The sequence below is a fragment of the Myodes glareolus genome, chromosome 14 (genome assembly GCF_982192425.1).
Source record: "Myodes glareolus chromosome 14, mMyoGla1.1, whole genome shotgun sequence".
Lineage (NCBI taxonomy): Eukaryota > Metazoa > Chordata > Mammalia > Rodentia > Cricetidae > Myodes > Myodes glareolus.
The window spans coordinates 63,805,454-63,828,845 of NC_142039.1; the positions used below are offsets into that span (position 1 = coordinate 63,805,454).

At 35.6% G+C, this 23,392-nt stretch overlaps 2 protein-coding genes across 4 annotated transcripts in view; one reads left to right on the plus strand and one right to left on the minus strand.

Moving 5' to 3' along the window:
- Cenpp (centromere protein P) overlaps positions 1-23,392 on the plus strand; it is a 198,157-nt gene that overhangs the window by 35,280 nt on the left and 139,485 nt on the right. The gene's annotated exons all lie outside the window — the stretch shown is intronic.
- Ogn (osteoglycin) lies at positions 411-22,444 on the minus strand. The gene is made up of 7 exons (XM_048433002.3): positions 22,305-22,444; positions 21,085-21,302; positions 18,998-19,091; positions 10,758-10,916; positions 7,806-8,008; positions 3,847-3,942; positions 411-2,040 (listed from the first exon to the last, which is right to left on the minus strand). Exons 2-7 carry the CDS (start codon positions 21,256-21,258, stop codon positions 1,870-1,872), a joined length of 897 nt encoding a protein of 298 aa, XP_048288959.3. The 5' UTR covers positions 21,259-21,302; positions 22,305-22,444; the 3' UTR covers positions 411-1,869.

The following is a 23,392-nucleotide window of genomic DNA, read 5'->3' on the forward strand; positions in this document are numbered from 1 at the left end:
AATTCTGTAATTTATCATTTTTAGCAATATTCTTTCTCCCAAAAATTTCATCTAAACCATTGGTTTTAACTCTAAAAAAATTATAATTATCTTATGGTATTTTCTCATTAAATTCTATTACAAAAATAATATAGAAGGCTGAGAATAGAGTTCTTTAATATAGAAGGCTGGGAATGTTGTCTAGCATGTACAAGGCACTGTGTTCAGACCCCAGAACAATACACACCCCCAAAATACCAAACTGTGTTTGTATGTATATATGAGTATATTTTTCTTGTGAAAGTCAGAAAATTAAAGGGCGTGCCTGTATATTATCCATTGTTTCAGTCTTGTCACTCTATTTTCATTGATTTATTCTAGATTATACTAGTTTGTTTTTAATCCATATAAGCAATACCCTTCTATTTCGATAAATTTTACAATGTTTATTGCATATTTAATTCAAATGTACTATTAGGTACCATACAAGTGTAAAAGGTAGAACTGTGTTCAGTAATCCTAGTGAGTGTTTAACCACAGAGAAACTGAGGCATGCACACAAAATGACACAATGGGATAAATTTACTATAACATCAAATGAATGAACTAGTAAACATTATTAGAGTCATTAGTATGGTCTCATAGGTCACAAGTGCTTTAATGAAGAGTTTTGTCTGGGGTCAGCCATAACATGAGAGAGAAGGGGGTCAGTCTGCATTGGGGCAAAACACCAAATGCTTGAGTATTCTAGGAAAAGCATGCAGATTCTAACGTGGTACTTTTGTATATAAAAGATAATTATTTCTAAAACATTGTTAATTTTATGTTCAACTCCAAAGTAATATGTAGACTAATATTTGTGAGTGTGCTATATGCACCTTCCTCTGAGGGTTAATGTAGGAACTTTAATCTGCATTGTTCAGTCATGATTGTTAGACAGAAGGTTGGGTTTCTCTGTTCCATGTATCTGGAAATCATGGCCATTGAGAAGTGCTGCTTCTGGATGAATTGTGAGTGTTCAGTTTGGGTGAACATATGTATAGCTGAAGCTCTACGTACAGCACAACACAAAAGACTTTGTTTAAATTTCTTATATTTGAACAGATTTATTGATGAAATCCTTCCTATACTGTGAAAAGTTTACACTCATTTCATGTTTGAGAATCTTTAGAGTAAAGGGCTCTTATTGCTCTCAGAGAAAATGAGTAGAATTTTGATTTTTTTTCTTAGAATTTTTTTTTAAGTAATTGACTAAAGACTATTTGTGTGACCACAAAGCATAAAACTGAATTTTTCTAAATTGGTTCTATACCAAAGAGTAGAATTTTACTTTACTGGAAAGTTTTGCCTAGATGTGGCTACCCTTTTCCTTAGACTAAGTGAGAAATACAATAAAATAGCTGCCGTACCAGAAAAGGTTTCTGCTTCATGGAGAATGCTGATGAGTCATAAAGTCAGTGGACGGTCACTTGGAACATTGGGCTTTTCACAGTTTCTTGGAACGTCGCCTTAAATGCTTTTGAAATACAGTAAATGTTAAGAAAGACAAACAGTTGAATGTTTCTTGGCATTCTCTTACTTCATTAGTCTTGGGAATGGTGGATCTCATGTGAGTGTTTATATAAAAGCACACTGTTTAGATGTAGTGCAGTGTAAACTACAAGGGGTTTTTAATGTTGTTTAGTTTCATATCATTTTGTTTTGAACTAAGAGATTCAGTTTGGATTATTTTTATAGTAACATGTAAGAAAAAATGTAATAATTTTGGACATCATTGATTAAACATAAAGTTCTATAATAGTGAGATAAAATGATAATAGTAAGCTAATGTTTATGTTCCTTTAAGACATTAGGTACGCTACTTTAGATTATACACTGCATTGATGGTTTTTAAAAGTATGATCCTATAGGTAATCTTTTTAAGCAAATGAAACTGTTTGGATGCTTTCCCAGAGCAATTGGATTGCCCTCCAGGCGAATCTCTTCAATTCGGTCCCGGATGTAACGAGTGTCATTAGCCTTGCAGAATGTATCATCTGTAATTGAAGATATGCTGTTAAACTGAAAAATAAAAGAAAAAATACTCAGAAGTCTAAAATCAACCTTTTGTATATTATACAGTAGGATTACACAGGATATTTTGCCTAAAATTGAGTCTTCTTTTAGAGATAATATTTAAAAAATATTAGTCCACTATAATGACACTCTCTCTTGCAATCTAAACATATTTATAAGTGTACAGTATTGCTTTGTATTAACAGTCATTATTATTCCATATTGCTTCTGTCCAATCCTGTTTGGAATATAAGTAGAAACATGCAAGCTAAAGAAACTATCCTATTCCAATGTGTTAACTCAAAAATGGTACAATGTGTTTGAATATTCCTTAAAGAGGTGAAAAGAAGTTGAGATTCTTGTGGTGCTGAGATATCAACCTCTGCTCCTTTTCATTTTTTTTTCACTTTTGCAATGCCCACTTGATGTTGTCCTATAAAATGAGATAAAATGTTTCCAAAAGCATATGTCTGCCACTAATTGGAGAAAGAAACATAAATCAGTGGTCTTCAAATCTGTGTTCAGAGTAACTAGGAGATACATAACACCTTGTGTCAGTTGCTGGCAGATTTCCCAGGTTTTTTCGCCTCCATTATTCTGTGCTTCTGTCCCTTCCTCCTGCCTCCACCACACTACAGAAAGCTCGAGAGTAATCCTGGGTTCCAGATGATTTTGGCATAAAGAAATTGAACTTAGAATTTCTTGGATGATAGAAGTGTCTTTAGTTGTTTATGATTTCCATCTTTCAGAACTTGGAGTTATAATAATGAGGTAACTCATAGTGACCACTCTAGAAAACTGCAATATAGGGATAAGACAAAACAAACACATGCTTCATATCGTACCTGCAGTGGAAAATGTGTTATCAGACTGAACCGTGAACTTACAGGGTCTCCATAGACTGAGAGGTATCAGAATTGAATTTTAGAATACTCAACTGGTGGTGGAGAATTGGTTAGTATTTAGAAAACACCACACATTATGTGGCACAGGTGTGTCAGCAAAGATGCTCACCTCTTGAATTTGGCCTGTTAGAACAAACAACAAATTCCTACTACTGTGGTTGTGGTTCCTTTGTATGTCTCAGTTCTGCTTGGTTATTTAGTGTGTCTGTTGTTTTCTTCATTGTCCTCATTGTGGTCACCATCAAAGGAATCCCCTCTTCTGGGGATGTCAAAGCAAACAAACCCACAAAACACCACATAGGCATCCCATCTTATGTGACCGATCATTCATGTTCAATGGTTTTGCTTCTAACATGTACCTCAGATCCAAGAGTTTCAGTTATATAGACAGTGAATGCCTAATGCTCACCCCTTCGTCACCCAAGTCAGGCAGCCTGAGGAGCCAAATATTCCCATAAATAAAAATTAAAAATGTGAATGCTTGGTGATAGAATGCTTGTCTGCTTTTCGTAAGGCCTTGTAGTCAGTCCTCAACTTTACTTAGACTGGGAAGTGCTTAAAGTATAAACAGACTTTATACTTCCTAGACCGATCTACTTAGTGTACTTTGGATTGGACCTGCGGTTCTTTTTTTTTTTTTTAATGAGTTATTTGTTTAATATGTATACAGTAGTCTGCCTGCAGACCAGAAGAGGGCACCAGCTCTCATTTTGAATGATTGTGAGCCACCATATGGTTGCTGAGCCAGCCATCTCTCCAGCCCTGGACTTGAAATTCTTATATAGACATTAAGTGGTTGCACTGTTTTGGTGTTATATCCATAACTGACATATAAATAAGTTTCACGAGTACGAAACATGTCCCCATAGTTAAATAAAGCTAGTTATTGTACAAAGAACAATTGTACCTGAAGGTGAATTACACGGAGACTTTCTGGTAAATTAGGAGGCACAGCTTCCAGATCATTATGGTCCAAATAGAGGAAAGAGAGCTTATTCAGTTTCTATTAAAAAAAAAAAGTTCAATGTCACTGATGTCTATGCATTCTTCACATTATTCAAATAATATATACTTTAAAAACAATATTGATGCCAGCATGTTTCGATAGTATCAGCTTTTCAATAGTATCAGCTTTGGAGTGGTACTTTGTTTTGATTGTTATTGGATTTGGCCTCATGAGTGGTGTTTTTGGTTTTTAAGACATTATGATATCTAATAGCATTCTATTGAATATTCCACATTTTTCTGACATTTATCTCATCCCTGAATACTCAGCCCTTAATATTTGTCTAGAGGGCAGCTGTGTGTTGATTGATGGTTGAATCCTTCAAGTTTTTTGCAACTTTTGAACTTTTCATAGAAGTTTTACATATTCCTAGAAAAATGGATACTCCTAAGAGATGGTACTTAACAAGATGCCGTTTTCCAAAGCATTTTGCCAAACATACAATTTAACATGACGTGTTTTCCCATGAGGGGTTAATGTTGGAATATTCTTTATAATCAGTAACTCATTACTATGTATGATTGTATGCTATGATTTCAGAATGTAATTTTTCTGTGATGTTACTCCTAACTTTTATATGCATCCTGTGCTACCATGTCATATTTTATGATTGGGGGGGTTACCATGTATCTTAAACTACCCTGACGCTTACCATCCTCCCTCTTCAGCTTTTCAGATATTAGGATTACATCTACTATGCCCCACTTGCTACTTCTTTCCTATGCTATTATTTCAATCTTTTATCTTTTTTCAGTTTTCAAAATTTTATGTATATATGTGTTTGTGTGCATAAACCATAGTGCACATGTTAGAAATTAGAGGACAACATACAGCATTTGGTTTTCTGCTTCCTTGTTTGACCTGGGGATTGAACTCAGATTGTCAAACTTGACAGCAAGCACCTTACCTACTGAGCCATCTCCCCACTCCTCAATTCTTTCATATACATTCTCCCTTTACATCATATGGACATCAGCTGTCTTTCCAGGACTGCTTTTATTTGAACTTTTTTTTATAGTAACTTGATACTGTACTTAGGGTTATTGCAACCCTAAGGTATTAAATAAAGTAGACAATTTCATCATTGTCATGCCAATTTCCTCAGAAGTCTTTTTTTTAATCCAGAATATTTAACTCTACCTTTCTATGTTTACTCCTTCCTTCCTTCCTTCCTTCCTTCCATCCTTCTTTCTTTTTCTGAGATGGGCATGGTTGTCCTACTTTTCCCAGGCTGGCCTTCACCTATTTATCTTAAGCAATCTTCTTGCCTTACCTTTTCAAGTAGCTTGGACCATAAGGAGTTGCTCTATGTCCTGCTCTAAACATTCTGTCACTGCTAGCTACTCCAAGACTCCCCTACTTAAATTCATTTCTTTAAATTACAAAATTAAATTTAAAAATGGTACATGTGTTTGTGTGCACATGTGCATCTGCTTGCAGAGGTCAGAGATAACTCTTGGGAGTCATTTCTCCCCCTCCAGTTTGTTGAGGCGGGCTTTTCTTGTTTTCGATGCTGCACCACAAGGCTAGGTGGCCCATGAATGTCTATTAATTTTCTTATCTCTTCTTCCCATCTCACTATAAGAGTTAAAAGATTGGAGATGTGTGATGTGGAACTTGGGTGTTCAGGCTTTTACAGGCTATTACCTTTACATGCTGAAGCATTTACCTAGCTAACTAGGTGTATTTACATTTTGTTTTTGGGAAGTGTGTCTGCTTCTGGTTTTGTGTTGTTTGTATTTTGAGATGTGCCCCTTACAGTGTAGACCAGATTGGCCTTAAACTGGAAGTCCTCCTACTTTTAGCCTCTCATGTGTTGGAACTACAGGTATGTGTACCACTATGTCCATCTTTAAATCTGCTTTGTAAAGTCAGCAAAGAACCCTTAGTTTCTGAATCCCTTATTTAAAAAACAAAGCCACCAACATTGCTTATGATATCAACAGCAAATCAGTCTTTTGGATATTCTTAATAGTATAAAAATCAGCTTTTTCTCCAAATATCTTTGTATTTACATTTACAAACATTGTTTCTGAATCCAGTTCTAATCAACAGAAAGTGTGAAGCCTTCAGAATACCAAAAATGCTACTAGCTGGCCTGACCCACAAAGGTTACATTGATTCAGCCTTCTTTTCAAGATTTTCTGGTTGCACAATATTATCTTATAACACAAAAGGTGTGCAAAAGACACTTCCCTGTCCCTGTTAAGGGTTTGCTTCTTTAAATCATCTTGTCATTTTCTGAAAATGCCTTAACCATACATATACAGTTTTATGTAACTATCAGTTATAAATTTTTAATGAAAAATACTAGAAGGACAAAAACAGAAACAAAACTAACAAAACCCTATAATGTTGAATGGTTACCTTAAATATAAGGAAAAAGGAAATATTTTTTTGTTTGTTTTGTTTTTTAAGACAAGGTTTCTCTGTGAAACAGTCCTGGCTGTGCTGGAACTCGCCCTATAGACCTTGCTGGCCTCAAACTCACAGAGACCAGCCTGCCTCTGCCTCCCAAGTGCTGGGATTAAAGGCCTGTGCCACCACCGCCTAGTTAAGAAATATTTTTTAAACAGGCAGTTGTGGATAAATGACAAGCTTGTATAATTACATAAACTAGCGTAAATGAAAATTTCATTAGTTTAGGTTCTTCTATTAGGAATTCTCTTGTGACGTTGCCTAAATTGGTCTTCAACTTTAGATCCCGTTGCCTGAGGCTCCTGGGTGGTTGCAATTTCAAGTGTGTGAGATTGTGTCTCTTTTGCTGTGCTTGTTGTTATTGTTTTTGAGGCAGTGTCTCACTACATAGCCTGGCTGACTGGAACTTGGTATGTAGACCATGCTAGCCTTAAAGGTGTAGATCTTCCTTCCTCCATCATGCTCCACCATACCTCACATCTTGCCTTTTGAATAAAGTTGTCTTTATTCAACTTTATTGAATAGTAGCTTGAGCATCTCGTGTTTTTGCCTGAGGTTACCTTCTCTGCCCTATGTAGGGCCGAGAGTGATTATATCATAGCTATGAAAGTTTTGGACTGGGGTGATTAATTTTTTTTCAATTTCATAGAGCATTTCTATTTTTTGGAATTATTGATTTATTCTTTGAGGAACACTACTATATTATCTACCAAAGTTAAATATAAAAGAAACCAGTTATTCCTGGTTAATAGGAAGAATACAATTTTTTGAAACAATGAGCTAAAAGTGTTTACTTTTAATATAAATATTTACTTTAAATATAAAAATGTTCCTTTGTTATTAATAGAAGACACTCATTTCTCTGTCTTCGTATGATATATGTATGGTATACATGTTTTGCTTATTTGATCATGTTTGGTGCTGGGGTGAACTTAGGTCCTCAAGCATGCTAAGCATTCTTTCTACCACGAATTATGCTGCCAGCCCCTCTGCAACACATAAACACACATTAACCCAATGTTTTTTGTGGAATGTTTGTCTTTTTGTTCCAAATTCTGAAAATATTGATCTGGGTAAATGCCAGGTATAGCTCTCTTCACTTACCTTGCTGAATAGAAATATACGTCAAAAGTAGTAGAGGAGCAGAAGAGGGGGGAAACAAGCACCAGTTTAAAAATATTATCACTGTGGTAGTGAAATGCCTCCACTGTCAGCATACTTGCTGCCAAGCTTGATGACTGCATTCCACATGTTGGAACCTGATGACCAGGACCCACAAGTGGAAGGAAAAAAGCAGCTTCCAAAAGTTATCCTTGACCTCTACATGTATACCTGGTATGTGCACACACACAAAGCGAATAAACACCCACAATAAATAAATGTAATAAAAATTTAAAATATCATCACTCACATTATGTTTTGTCATGCTATGGAATACTTACTTTGAATGTGTTTGCTTTAATCCCTTTATTCTTGATTTTGTTGTATTTAGCATTAAGTAAAGTGAGCTTCAGAGGAAGAACTGGAAGTCTTACTAGCTGGTTTTCAGCAAGTGTCAGTTCTTCCAACAGAGAAAGTTTTGAAAAAGTACTATCTTCTATATCTTCTATCAAATTTCCCGTAAAATCAAGTCTTCTTAAGTTAGCTTGACAGAAATAAATAAAAAATAAGATGTTAGAATCTCATTATGTAGACTGGAGGAAAGTTTGTGTTCAAGGCCCAGGATAGTATTTGCAGTTAGTAACTCAAGTCAAGTTCATCTTGTAGTGTTGGTAGTCTAACCTACAACCTGATACTGTGTAATTCCAGCTGTGCTTTCATGAGGTTCTGGAGATTGAACCTGGGGCATTATGCTTTGGTAGGCAAGCACTCTATCACTGAGCTAGAGTCACAACCCCATAAGTAAAGCTTTGTTGACCATTGAGTGTCTCCGAGTCTAACAATAATGCCTTTTTCCTTACTGTGGTCTTAGAATGTATGTTTCAGAAGGAATCTTAAAGTTCATAGTCTTTCCATCCGACTCTGAATTTATTATGAACAAACATATTAGAGGAAATTTCTACTCCATATAATAGGGGAAATTTGTGATTAATTGAATTTAATCATGTAATTTTTTAAAAAATTTTGCCAGCATGTTTTATTATAGTTGTGGGTACACTGTATTAATTTGTCTCTATCTTCTTTCTTAACAAGAGCAAAGACAAAAATGTTTCCTGGTTTGTTAACATGATGCAGACTGAGAGACTAAGGTATATTCACTCATTCATTCATTGCCCTTCTCTCTCTTCCGCAGCTGGAGGTAGCTTAGGCTGAGATGGTTAGGGTAGTTTCTTTTTATTGATAGTAGCTGTTTTCTAAAATGTTTTTGCATTAGAATTAGAAGAGTTCCAGAGGCAGGTGCTTATAAGCTTCTGCTCACTCATTTTTGCAAACCAATTAATATGAACCTTGCTTTATATAAATTTTTGTCTAAAGATAGCTAATCTACCCTTTGGATTCATAAACATTGGTATAACTCATAACTCAGGTTAGATAAAATTTATCTAAAACTTGCATTTTCTGCCTAGTATCATCATTGCTGCCTCCATTTAGAAATACTGTATGGCACTTCAGCACTATACTTGCTGCCATTTCAGCTAACATCTTCAACATAAAGCAAAAAATGAAAACCACGGTGCTAGATGTGCTGAATAAGACACTGCTACATTTTATGACAGCTGAAGTCGAGCGTTGCCTTGTTATACCTTAGTTGGAAATAGGTTTGAATAACTCAGTTTTGTTGTTACTCTGTGAATTTCTACTCATGGTCCTAAATTTACTGGGAATTGAACCCATCCCTTCAAATGTGCTAGACAGGTGCTCTAGTACTGAACTACATGTCCAGAAAGGTGAATTTGCCAATGTGGGATCTATAAAATATAAGGACCAACTGTCCTTCAGTCTGCAGCTTAGACTTATTAATGGCAGCATAAATCCAGTTAGGCTTAATCTCATAAATGTAGAATTGAAAAAGCTGGGGATATGGCACAATAGAAAGCAGTTGCCTGTTTTTGCCTTGGGGGGAAAGACTTGGACTCAATTGCTGCACTCCCGAAATAAATAAGTAAATAAAATGTAGTAAAGCCAGTGTGATTCTTGGTTATGGTTTTCTTCAGGAACACTTCATGACCTAGGTATCTAGAAAACTGACCAAGGAACAAATAATCCAGAGTTGGGATTTGGTATTTCAGAAAAGGATATTAGTAGTATGCTGACCACAATACATTAGTCCAGTTAAATTTTATTAGAAAGCCAAAAAGCTGATTACTAATGAAAAAGTTGAACATGACTGTTTCAGAACTGTTTCTGTTGAATCATCCAGGGAATGTGGTTGCTTTTCATGGGGTATTGGTATTTTAAAAAGTTGTTCCCCAGATTTTTTAAAAAAAGATTGTTAATTATTATGTACACGTGTCTGTGTGTAGGTAAGTCGTGTGAGTGCAGGTGCCTATGAAGTATTCAGGCAATGGTGTCAAATACCCTGGAGCAGGAGTTGCAGGTAGTTGTAAACTGCCTGATTGGGTTCTCAGGATCACACTGAGAGAGCAGCAAATGCTCTTAAACACTGAGCCATTTCTCCAACTTCCTTTCCACATATTTTTAATATGTAGCAAGGTTAAAAGTTATAAATTAGGTCAGGCAGTGGTGGTTGGTACATGCCTTTAATCCCAGCACTTGAGAGGCAGAAGCAGACAGGTCTCTGAATTCAAGACCAGCCTGGTCTACAAAATGAATTCCAGAAGAAGATCCAAAGCTACACAGAGAAACCTGTCTTGGGGGGGAAAAAAAAGAAAAGAAAGAAAATAAGAAAGTTATAAGTTGAAGAAAAGGAGCCAGGTGCCTGTAATCCTAGCACATGGGAAATGAGATCCCAAGTAGAACAAAACAGTGAAAGGTAGGTAGGTAGGTAGGTAGGTAGGTAGGTAGGTAGGTAGGTAGGTAGATAGATAGATAGATAGATAGATAGATAGATAGATAGATAGATAGATAGATAGATAGATAAGCAAACAAACAATAAAAAAGGAAAATAAAAGCAGCTTGTGTATTTATGGTAAAAGTGGAAAAGTATCTAGTTAATTGGAGGGAAAAGCGTCCTGGTCATGCTGATACTATGAACCATCTGAGGTAGTGTGTATTTTGAAGTATTGGTCGTAAGATGATACCTATGTTAGATGGAATAGCAAAATCAATAGTAAAGAATGATCACAGAAGTCTGTATGGAAAGAAGATTCTTCTAGTAAGAGAAAAAGATTAATTTTTATGAAGTGTATGTAGTATACTTGAATGCTTCAATAGTGCTGACTTAATATAGCAAGTGAAAGACAGAAATTTGTGCTTTTATATTTTAAACTTACGCATATCTGCAAAATCTTTGGCTGTCAGCTTTTTAATTTTGTTGAATCGTGCATAAAGATAAGCTGATTCCTTTGGCAATGGTGGCACAGCATCAATGTCAACTTCTTCACAGTAGACAGAGCCACTTAAACAGACACACAACAGGCATGTAGGCATTTCTAAGTTAGGAAACAAAATTGTAAGCATAAACTCATTTGAAAAAATTCATCATCTGATTGTAAAATTATTGTTATAATGAATTAATGAATGCTGTGATTTGAAAAGGTATGTTACAGAATCATTGGTAAATCAGGAAAGATAGTTGTGATAACCAACAGCTATCTTGTATTGAGCTTAATAATTCATCAGAATTTTACATAGTCTATAGTCAACATATCTTATTTATTCTTATATTTATTTATTCTTATTGTATGTGTGTGTAAATCTATGGGTGCATACATACCACACTAGGTTTGTGAAGCTCAGAGAACCTGCAGGAGACAGTTCTCTCCTTCTACCGTGTGGATTAAACTCACATTGTCAGGCTTACCTACCGAGCCATCTTGCTGGCCCCCTTTTTATCTTCTATTTTGCTGTGATTGTCGAATTGCTCACCTCATGGAAGGCTACCTTTCATTTGAATGTGAAAAACAAATAGGGCTGGGCAGTGGTGGCGCACGCCTTTAATCCCAGCACTTGGAAGGCAGAGACAGATGGATTTCTGTGAGTTTGAGGCCAGCCTGGTCTATAAGAGCTAGTTCTAGGACAGGCTCCAAAGATACAAAGAAACCCTGTCTCGAAAAAACATAAATAAATAAATAAATAAATGAGTGGAGTGTACAGTGCAGAATTTAGAATTGATTTATCAAGTTTGATGTTTTTCAAATTTGATGTGTTGAAAACATTTTTCAAATAGATGACAATAGTTAATGACTTTAGAGATCCCAAATGAGAGGAACAAACCATTAACTTGAAAATCACTCATTGCTGGAGTTTTATGATCCTACCTTGGAATGTCTCACTTAGAATGTCTTCACTTGGGCTCTTATTTAGATACCTAGAGTGCTTTCTTGGTTGGTCATCCCCTCTCCACTCCTCTTACCCTGTCCTCATCCCCTATATCTTTTATTGTTTGAAAAGTATAAGGCTTTCTCAGTAGGGTTGACAGCAGTGGGTGTGTGGATCTAGCTGACCTTGGACTAGAACCATGAATTAGAATAAACTTTTTCCCTTTGGCATTTGTCCTAATGATAAGAAAGCTAAGTGACTTTTGAATTTTAGCCATTCAGATAATATATATTGTGTGGTATCTTAATTGTTTTAATTTCATTTTCCTAGTGATTATGTGATTTCCCCAAAGTTTCTATTGTATTATTTTCCTTCTTATTAAGTTTTCAATTTAAAGGTGGAACTTTTTGGCTCAGTTTAAGAAGTTTTTTTACCATCATCAGTTGGCTTAATTGATGTTGGGTCATGGCACACACAATAAATAAATGTAAATCTAAAAGTTACCATCATCAGCTGCCAGGGTCCAGCCTTGGCTTGGATTCAGGTCCTGAGGTGGGGAAGGGGCATCAGCACAAGGAAACTTGACCACCAAGTAGTTTGCACTCCATGGCCCCAATAATTCGAGCTGTCTTTATACTTAAGTTTTCCTTACCAGGGTTACACAAACAGATTTATTATTTGCTCCTATTTTTTTTAATAACCACATCATATTTTAAGGAAGACACTGTAATCATTATGAAAGCCTCCATTGTTCTCCTTTATGCTTCTCCAAATAACACCTTCCCAATCCCTTCATAACCTTATTGTAAACATGGAATACAGCATTTTTGCAGACTTAAGTAAATATCGAGCCAGACACATTCTTCTCTTACAGCACTTATGTCAGCTGGCAGCTACTTGTCACAAAGTTAAAAAATAATAAGACATGAGCACAATGTTTTAAAGAAAACAATACAATATTTAAACCCAGACAGTTCTTTTATGTCTCCAAGGTATGTTTTTATACAGTTCCCTTTTCTACAAGAGGGTCCCATGTCTCAATCTCTGTATAGGCAGTCTTTGATAAGGCGCTCTTTTCCAATCCACTATACCATACTTTGCCCTTCTCCCACCAATATAAACTGTGTATGGTAAAGATGGACCTACCCATCCTATATTTTACAGTGTATTTTTTACTCTTGGAGCATACTAGATCCTACCAATGATTTCGTACTTGGTGTCCAGGGAGTTTATTTTCAACAGTTGGCACTGTGTTTAATCCTGGGGCTTTTTATTCCCTATTCTTTTCTTTCTTTTTTTTTTAAGATTTATTTATTTATTAAGCATACAATGTATTGCTGGCAAGGAAGGCACCAGGTCTAATTACAGATGGTTGAGAGCCACCATGTGGTTGCTGGGAATTGAACCCGGGACCTCTGGAAGAGCAGCCAGTGCTCTTACCCTCTAAGCCATCTCTCCAACCCCTTTCTTTTTTGAGACAGGGTTTCTCTGTGAAACAGTTCTGGCCATCCTAGAACTGACTCTGTAGACCAGACCGGCCTCGAACTCAGAGATCTGCTTGCTTCAGCAAGGGCGTGCACCACCAGCACCATGTACCTGTGCATGAATGCCTTACTCTCCTTTCCAGAAATGAAACATGGTCAATGTTCCAAGTGTTGTTTTTCTCATATGTATTTAACTCAATAGAGATAGAAGGATTAGGAGTTGTAGTTAGTAATTCCAGATAAGTGATTTGTGAAGTATTAATCACCACATCCCCATCCCGATTGAATCTTAGGGGAAAGTATTTGAGACAGAACAGAATTTCCATTGGAAATTACAACTGTTGCATATGTAACTGACAATATAATACTAAAAAACGCCCAAAGGATCAAGAATAATGAGAGAGAAAAAAGCCTACAAACTGCACGAATTTTGCAAAACTCTGTACTGTCCTGTGCACTACTGGTCCTTGCCAAGTTCAAGTCCATTTCCACAGGTGCCTTACCCAGAGGAAACCTATTGGACAGGTAGTCATAATGCTGATCAGAGACTGGGCTGCATAGCTCCCAACAGTCAGCTGGGACCAGACCTTCAATGCATGAACTTTTAGGTTTAAGATGAAAATCTTAGCAGTCATTACAGTGCTATCCTTTGTTTGTTCTGGAAATTTAAACTTATTAAAAGAAATCTGAACATTTTGAGTTAACTTTTTAAATATTTATTATTTTATGTGTATGAATGTTTACTTGTATGCATGTATGTGCACCACACATGTTTGGTGCCTAAAAAGGTTAGAAGAGGACTTCAGACCCCTCTGGGTACTGCAATTACAGATATTTGTAAGCCACCATGTGGGCGCTGGCAATTGAATCTGGGTCCCTCTGGAAGAGAAACTTGTGCTCTTAACCACTGAGTTATCTCTCCAGACCCTAGAGTTAACTTTTAAATATGATATCAGTAATAAGCAAGAGTCTTTATTCCGTTGGTGCTTTCAACATGACTTTTTGAAACTTTATTTTTCTTAATTGAATTTCCACATTGCCAGCAACTACTTGGCCATATAATAAAAGCCTGGTTTTGTACTCTCCTATGTTCTTTTAGTTGTCTTATCATTATTTATTGGGGCGGGGGTGTGCTATGACATGCTTATGGAGGTCAGAGAACACCTAGGAGGAGCCATTTCTTTCCTCCAGGATAAGTTACAGGGATTGGACATAGGCTCTCAAGCTTGTTGGGAAGTACTAATCCAGAACATTGGTCCTCCATTGAGCTTTTTTTTTTTCCCATTGAGCTTTTAATTTTAATTTTTATTTATTTATTGATTGATTTTGTTTGTTTTGTTTTGTTTTTCTTTTTTGTGTGGTTTTTTTGAGACAGGGTTTCTCTGTAGCCTTGGAGTCCGTCCTGGAACTAGCTCTTGTAGACCAGGTTGGCCTCAAACTCACAGAGATCCACCTGCCTCTGCCTCCTGAGTGCTGGGATTAAAGGCATGCACCACCACAGCCCGGCTTTTGTTTTGTTTTTCTAGACAGGGTTATTTTGTAGCTTTGGAACCTGTCCTGGAATTAGTTCTTGTAGACCAGGCTGGCCTCAAACTCACAGAGATCCGCCTATCTCTGCCTCCCTGGTGCCGGGATTAAAAGTTTGCGCCATACTGCCTGGCTTGCTGGATTATTCTAACCCATTGTGTATCTTGCATCTGCAGGATCTCTTGTTACATTTTCCTTTGTGTTTAATTTAGTCTCACTTTTTTCTTCATGCCCCTAGGAGCAATGAAAGAGACAGTCTAACACTCACCTCCATATACATATGCACATTCACACTATATAGCCTAGGATATAAAATAAGCTGTCCCATCTAGATATGTGTAAGTAGTCTATAGTGTTTACATAATAAATCACCTAATGTATAGTATAAAACACAATGTAGCCTTGTCTCTTTTTTGTAGTACTTTAAAAAGGATTTTGTGTGTATTATGTTTGCTCGCACACATATGTGACTACAGAAGTGGAGATCAGATGACAAATTGGGGTGTTGGTTATCTTTCTTCATTATACAGGTCCTGAGAATCAAATTTAGGTTACTAGACTTACTGTTGGTGCCTTTCCTGCTGAACCATCTCACTAGCCCAATTTTTGTCTTTAAGCAATGCATGACTGCTTCTGATTTGCTCTTCTTTAACTTCAAGGTTTATAGTCAAAATACTGCATTTAGGATTTAGTTGCATTAGATTTTTGTTTTCTATGTTATGAATTCAAAATACAATTAACTGTTTTAATGTTTATATTTCTATTGTTTTTATAAGTTTTATCTTTACTGACTTTATTTACATATGTGTTTTTTTGCTTATATGAAACATTCTGATTAAGATTACATAAAAATTATATACTCACAACTAGATCTTTATCGCATCCCAGTTCTCCTTCACTTCTACTCATGATTTCACTTATTTCCTTGATGTAACTGGCCTTAAATCCCCAAATTTAATCCAGAGCCTCACGCATATTAGGCAAGTGCTCTACCACTTAGCCAAATCCTTAATCCTTCTCAGTTTTTTGAAAATTTCCTCTTCTGTGTTTCTTTTCACATAAATTAACAGCTGTATGTAAGCTGTTTAATAAAAAAATTATATTTTTTATAAAATTATATATACATATATTGGTTTTTCAAGACAGGGTTTTTCTGTAGCTTTGAAGCCTGTCCTGGAACTAGCTCTTGTAGACCAGGCTGGCCTTGAACTCACAGAGATCTGCCGGCCTCTGCCTCCTGAGTGCTGGGATTAAAGGTGTGTACCACCACCTCCCGGCTATAAAATGATATTTTTTTTATATGAAGGCAGCATGTTAGAGATAGTCTGTTATGGTTTACTTTTTGCATACTTATATTCTGGAAATCACTCCATGTTCTTACAGGCCTTCTTCACTTTTTTGTTTGTTCTTTTATTTTGCTTTATTTTCTTGAGATAGCGTCTGGCTGACTTGAAATGCTGTATAACCAAATATGACCTTGAATTTCTGATCCTATTGACTTTCACATTTCATATTTCTGAGATTGCAAGGATTTACTACTGTGAACAATAGTGGATTCTGGGGATCAAACCCAAGGTTTCCTGAATGTTAATGTAGCACTTTATGAGATGAGCTACAGCCCTAGCCTTTCCTTGTTCTTTTTATAACTGCATTGTATTCCTTGGATGGATATGCCATCATTTGTTCAGTGTTTAGGCTGTTGAGTTATTTGTAGTATTTTGTAATTGCCAATAGTACTTTAGTGTTTTACATTTGTATTTTTTATTTTAGATATGGGTCTTCAGAGTAAAATTCATAAAATGTGATGACTGTGTCGAAATGTAAATATAGGGCTTAGGATGTAGCTCAGCAATAGTGCTTCCCTTAGCACACAGTTGGCCTTGATTTTGATCTCAAGCACTGCTCGTCCTCCAAAAAAGGTAACAAGGAAATCTATTTTAGTTTGTTAAATACTGTCATATTCCTGTCTAGAAGTGTTGTATTAATTCACATTTCTTCTTGCAGTATATTCAAATATTTGTTATTGTGCAATCTTGATCATGGAATATGTTGATATTTTGTCTTCAATTTTTAAAATCAGGTTAAGGATGGAATATCAGTGTAATTTTCATTTATATTTTTTAACTAAAAGTGAGATTGAACATCTTTTCATGTATTTTGTGTCACTTTAAAGTCATTTTGTTAAGAGTCTTCATACATTTTGCCCATTTTCCAAATGTATTCTTATTAAAATTAAAAATATTATTGTTTATTTTTCTGCTTTGTGTGTGTATTTGCATGAACATTGGTTCTTGATATGATGTAAAAGTTTTTTCTTGGGGCTGGAGAGATGACTCAGTCAGTGATTAAGAGCACTGACTGCTCTTCCCCAGAGGACCTAAGTTCAGTGCCCAGGACCCACATGGCATCTCAAAACTGTCTGTAACTCCAGTTTCAGGGAATCCAAAACCCATGGCCAAACACTAATGTACATAAAATAAAATTGAAAAACAGTTTTTTATTTCTGTAATTTTGTGGAGTAATTTTTAAGATTTTTTTTCATTTTTTATGTACATTGGGGTTTTGCTTGAATGTATGTCTGTGTGAAGGTGCCAGATCCCCTGGAACTTTAGTTACAGACAGTTGTGAATTGCCATGTGGATGCTGGGAATTGAACCTGTTTCCTTTTGAAGAACAACCAGTGCTCTTAACTGCTGAGCCATCACTCCAGTCCCATCTTGTTTGTTTAGATCTTTGATCATTCTTACGTTTATTTTTTCTTTTTATGAAAATGGATCTAATATCTCCCTCCAAATGGCTATCTAGTTCTCCTACACTCAATTATTTAAAATTTTCTCCCTCAGTGACTGAATGCTTGAGTACTTTTCCTTGCTTTAATTATATACTAAATGTCTTTGTGTTTCTGTTTGTGTCTGATCTTTTGATTCTGTGTCCACAGACTTTGTTCTTGTGCTAGTATCCCCAACATGTTAAAGGTGTTTTGTATGGCACTGTTCAGTGTTTCCACAACTGTACTCTCATTGTTCCCTATATGTATCTATAAGCATTTTAGAATCCACTTCCCTAGCATTATCAAAAATTAGTAATTTTAGTGGGGTTGTTTTTTTTTCTGAATTTAGAGAATAATGATATTTTATGATACTGAGGCATCTTGTCCAAGAAAAGGAGTCTTTTCAATTATTTAAGTCCATTTTTAACTAAAATACTTGCCAGACTTTGAGGATGTATTTTCTGTTTTGGTTCGTTTTAACTTTATTTTAGCAAGACTGAAACTGGTGTGGGTTGATTTTTTTCATGCTTTCATGTGAAATCATGTTATGTTATTTAACAAGAATAAATCAAATATAAGAACTGTACAGTATGGCTTGTAGCTTGTTATTTTGCAGTAATATTCCTGTTATTTTAATTGAAGCAGACATTGTAGTTACATATATAGAGTCATTTTTCTCTACTTTGTGTTTCCTTGCTTGCTGCTTTCTAAAGTGCTATTCATTGAATTTAGGGCCTCACACAGTATGCCACCACATCCCTGACTTCCCCAAGTGTCTTGACGATAATAATTGTATTATATTGGTTGTAAGTCTATAGGTTGTACTTGAAAAATAACCTTTAATTCTTTCTTGAATTGATTTGTTTTTGAGGCAAGGCCTGTTACGTAGTCTTTGCTAACCTGAAACTTGCTACATAAACAGACTGACTTAGAACTCATTGAGGTCTGTCTGTTTTTGCCTCCAAAGTGCTGGGATTAATAAAGGTGTATGCCATCATGCCAGGCTTTTGAATTTATTTTTTATGTGAACAAAAATAATGTGTTTTCTAAAGGATAGGTTTAGACAAATTACTGAATGTTCTTGAATGTTTTCTAGTCCACAGTTTTCCCTCACAGTGTATAGTGGTAGGTGATGAGCACGCTCGATGTAGCCATAATGATTTTACCATTGAAGAGGAAATTTCAGTTTATATGCCTTGAGACAACTTTTGATTACAACAAGGAGTAAAATGTCTTCATTTGTATCTTTAAAAGATGCTTTTCAAAAATAGTAGATGGCCAGATGGTGGTGGTGCATGTTTTTTAATCCCAGCACTCAGGAGGCAGAGGCAGACAGATCTCTGAGTTCGAGCCCAGCCTGGTCTACAAGAGCTTATTCCAGGACAACTAGGGCTGTTACACAGAGAAACCCTGTCTTCAGAAAACAAAACAAAAAGACAAAACTACTAGATGATAAATTGTTCATACTTACCATCATTTTCTTTCTTGGTGGGTAATGATGGTACAACCTCATCTTTTTGTAACTGGAGACTTTTTTCATCAGGAATTATCATGGTTTCCTTTTCCTATTGTAAAGTTAGAAATTTGTTATCAGGTGTAATAAGACAGGAATCTGTAAACTGGAAGGATCACAAACATTCCTCATAGTCATTGTTGAAGGTATTTCATCAAGATTTTGTTTTATATGTGTATGTCTGTATATATAAGTATGTATATGTGTATTCTTGTTATGTGTATGTGACATACATATTTAATAAAGGACAACTTGTAGAAGTTAGTTCTCTCCACTATGTGGGCCTACGGGTTTTATGGCTGCAAGAGACTTTATATGCCAAACTATCTCAGCACTCCATTAAGATTTTATACATAATTCCATTTCATTATTCATTAAATTACACTGTCATTACTCTATGTAGGATATGCATTCCTGAGTAAGAGAGTCAGCTTTTTATTTTATTTTTTTGTTTTCATGGATTGAACTCAATATTTGATAAATATTTAATATATTGAATTTCTAGGTGTGAGGTTAGGAGATAATTCTCTGAATGTGAATGAAAGTTTTTCTTATGTGGAACTTTTCTTTATTGTTCTTTATATGAACTGATTTCCTCTTCTCAGTGTCTGTCCTTCTGAGCAACAGCATAGGTATAAAACATAAAGTACTAAATAAATTCTTCCTGACCCGGATGCCTTGCTGCCTTGGCCTTAGGATGGATCCTTTTATCCTAGCTTCTTTACCTGATCAAGCCATTGGTATAGGCTGTTAACACTGTATAACTGGGGATTGTCACCTCACCTCTGTCTTCTTTCTAGAGAATGTGTTTTCTGCTATTAGACTATAATTTATTATATGGGGTACTGTTCCCTTTTTTATCTCCCTGCTTGCTCCATGCTTTCTCTGTGGGCTCCTGACCTTGCCGTTAAACCTCATTTTCCCATCTGTGTACTGCCTAAACATCACTCTACCCCACTGAGTTCTCCACTTCCCATAAATATTGGCCCACACATTTATATTGATGAAAAACTGCTTAAAGCTCCATGTAGTTAAGCAGAAAGCTCTAAGGTTCAAGGAATTTTGAAAGTATCTTGCAGTTAGTTGATAGATTCAGATCATTCCAGTAAGACAATAGGTTATAACCTTTTTTGTTTTGTTTGATTTTTAATTTGAAGCTGTTGATAGAGAAATCTGTCTGTTTTGTTATAACCATAGGTAGAAATAATACCAGCATCTTAACTCATTCCTTTGGAAAAGAGAAACTATAGCATTAATATTAGCTCATTGTGAGTTAGGAGGGGAAAGAGTTTGGACTGGTTAATCTTAAAATCTTAACTATCTGATTTGTAGTAAAAATAACTTTTAAAGCAATGCATATTATTATGTATCTGACTCTAATTTTCCAGTGTATGTGTGCATCACACACAGTGGGCAGCATATAGTTTTATGCTATGTTAACTTCCTTCTCCTCCCAGTATTTCTATATGCCCAGAAAAAAACCACAAGTAATTGTTTTGCTCTGAAGGTTATATCATTGTGGTATAAAAACCATAACTCAGTGGCATATCATTACAGATCTTTGGTATAAATTGGTGGAGTCTAAACTGTTAAATGTGATTAAAAACAAATCCCCATAATAATTGTAGTTTTTTATTTGTTGGTATTCTATGTAATTGGCATGCATAACCAATAAATATTTTTATATTTACTTCCTTGGACTGTATTTTTCTGAATTCTATAAACATAAGCTTATAATTTATCTTTTCCTAATTTATTTTTGAGGCAATATAACATGCAACTATAGGATATCATGTAGCATTATTTAGCATAAATTGCTGCTTTCAGAGAGTCTTAATGTTTTAAATTTTAATTTTTGGTTTCTCTAGCTACTTTTTGTTTGCCCTTTGGTACTACTTATTAATTTGAGGAATCATGCATATCTGAAAAATACAGTTATTTTTAATCTTAAAATGCCTTTCCCCTTCTTTACTTATCAAATATTGAAATTAAGGGAATAATATGCATTTAAATGAGTATCATTTTAGAATATAAATTTAAAATACCTTAGTATTTTTTCCATGCAGGTATTTATCTTCATAGTCCTGGCTAAATTTTGTTTCTTCCAAATAATCTGTTCCATACTCATAGTTAGTTTGTGAGTCGAGTTGAGTTTGTGGTGCTGGCTGTGTCAGAGGCACGAACAGTAGCAGGAGAAGTGTAGAATGCACAGTCTTCATTTCAGCAAACTCACAGTGACTGGAAGTAACTAGTGACCTGATAACTGTGGAACAAAAACTCTTTCTTCCCCTGGAAATAAAACTGCAGACTATCGAAGCAATATTTAAAAGCTTGGAGGATATTTTGGCACGGTGTATGCAGTAGGGGATAGAGAACAACTATTTAACCCTTAGTGGTTCTTAATTAGATACTAACAGCTTTTTATGTGCCAGTGAAGATTCTGAAAAATTCAGAAAGTAGTTTTATTTCTTACCTACCAAGAAATTTAAGAATTATTGCTAAGTTTACTAACAATCGAATGCCTTGAACAGGGGTATTTTTAACGGTCAAAGTCTTCTTGGGATACCTGCAATATAAATGGTTAACACGAGGATCCGTGATTCTGTGTCATGTGGAGTTAAAAATATCATATTTCAACATTGCTGCTTTAAAGGAACTCTTGATCCATATTGATGTAAAAGAAGCAGTCTGAGGCAAGGATTAAAGCTTAAACCTTAAGTTTAACATCATAAAAAGTAGACAGTAACACTTTTAAGTGATGTATAATAAAAGTTTCTCTTATTTTGTAAATGTAATGGGTTATCTTGTTTAATTAGTAATCTTGCCTTTTAAAGCTTAAACTATGAACAGTGCAGCAGTACCACTGCAGACTAGGGTCACATAAACTTTAAGGGAGGAACTTTGGAGAATGTACTGGAAAGATTCTTTGAGGTTCACCAGTGATCTTTAACTGCTGAGTACATGTTTCAGACAGCTTTAAAGTACACACAGTCACTGAGAGGTGCTGATGCTGCACTGCAGATGCCAGTCTATCAGATAGCCAGGGTTTGAAATCTCTAAATAAAATGGATTTGTAACTTTTTCTGCTTCCAGTTCTTATCTACATCAGTGTTAAAGTTATAAAATGATATATGAAAGTATTGCTGAAAATTAATTATTCAAGGAAAATTAAACTTATACTACAAATGACTTTACATTTATTAAGACTTTTAGAATCACACTTTAACACACAGTATTTAAATTAATATGTGAGGAACAAGCCTACCGTAGTCACTGGTTGAAGTCCTGTGTGGTTTTCCTCAATAGGTGTTCATGCCTGTGCATTAATCGCAAGTGGGAGGGTGAAGGAGCAAAGCTGTGGAATGGTTTCCAACTGCTGAATAAAGTTTCAGGGCCCAACAGCTTAAATTCCATGTGGTGGAGTCCAACATCAGATCCCATGTGGTGCATATCTTTGCCAGCATTCCTCCTCCGGGGTGAAATGCAGGGTGTTGTAGGAGAGAATGTGCTGAAGATGTTTGAAACTGCAGCACCAGGGCTGGCTGCTGCAGCACACTGGAATCCCGATCTCTTTTACCTTGTATATTAAGCACTAATCTTTTAGCGAATATCAGTTTATAAAAATGATATATTTTTTAAATCATGCTTTTGGTTTTGTGCTTTTCTGGTATATAAAACACTTGAAAAATGGACCACCAAACCAGTCTTTGTTGTTAATTTAATGGAAACTAAGGATTTTGTTCTCCTACTATAATTAGCACGTTAGACATTTATATGTAAAGTAAGTTTTAACCCAAATTCTTTTTAAGTTTTGTCCTTTAGTTTTTAATTCCTTTAATTTACTTCATAAGAGTGGGAAAATAGCCAGACATAGTGGTCTCCGCCTTTAATACCAGCGCTTGCAAGGCAGAGGCAGGCGGATGGATATCTGTGAGTTCGAGGCTGGCCGCTCTACCCAGTGAGAGTAGTACTCTGTGTTTTGTACTAAGTCCCACAGTCAAGGACAGCCAGAGTTACATAATGAGAGGCTTACTGAAAAACAAAACAAACAAACAAAAAAGGAGTGTGGAAATAGTTTTTAAAAATAAGTTTGATTTTATAATTTTGTAATAGCAAAAATTTTTACTGAATGAAACTTTATATTAAATTTAATTTTGAAAAACTAAAGTAGGGGCTGATGAGTTTAGTGGCCCATACCTTTAATCCCAGTGCTTGGGAGGCAGAGGCAGGATGATCTCTGCTAGTCTGTTCTACACTGCAAGTTCCAGGCCAACGAGAGCTATACAGTGAAACTACGTCTTCAAAAAACAAAAAACTATAAAGTAATAGTGTAGATACGATCCAGGCATCTTT

Coding starts and splice junctions, on each gene's coding strand:
- Ogn (XM_048433002.3), bottom strand. CDS start 21,258: ATGAAGACTGTGCATTCTACACTTCTCCTGCTACTGTTCGTGCCTCTG. Junction 19,092..21,084: donor TGCATGGAAAAAATACTAAG/GTATTTTAAATT, acceptor ACTTTACAATAG/GAAAAGGAAACCATGATAAT. Junction 8,009..10,757: donor CAAAGATTTTGCAGATATGC/GTAAGTTTAAAA, acceptor ATTTCTGTCAAG/CTAACTTAAGAAGACTTGAT.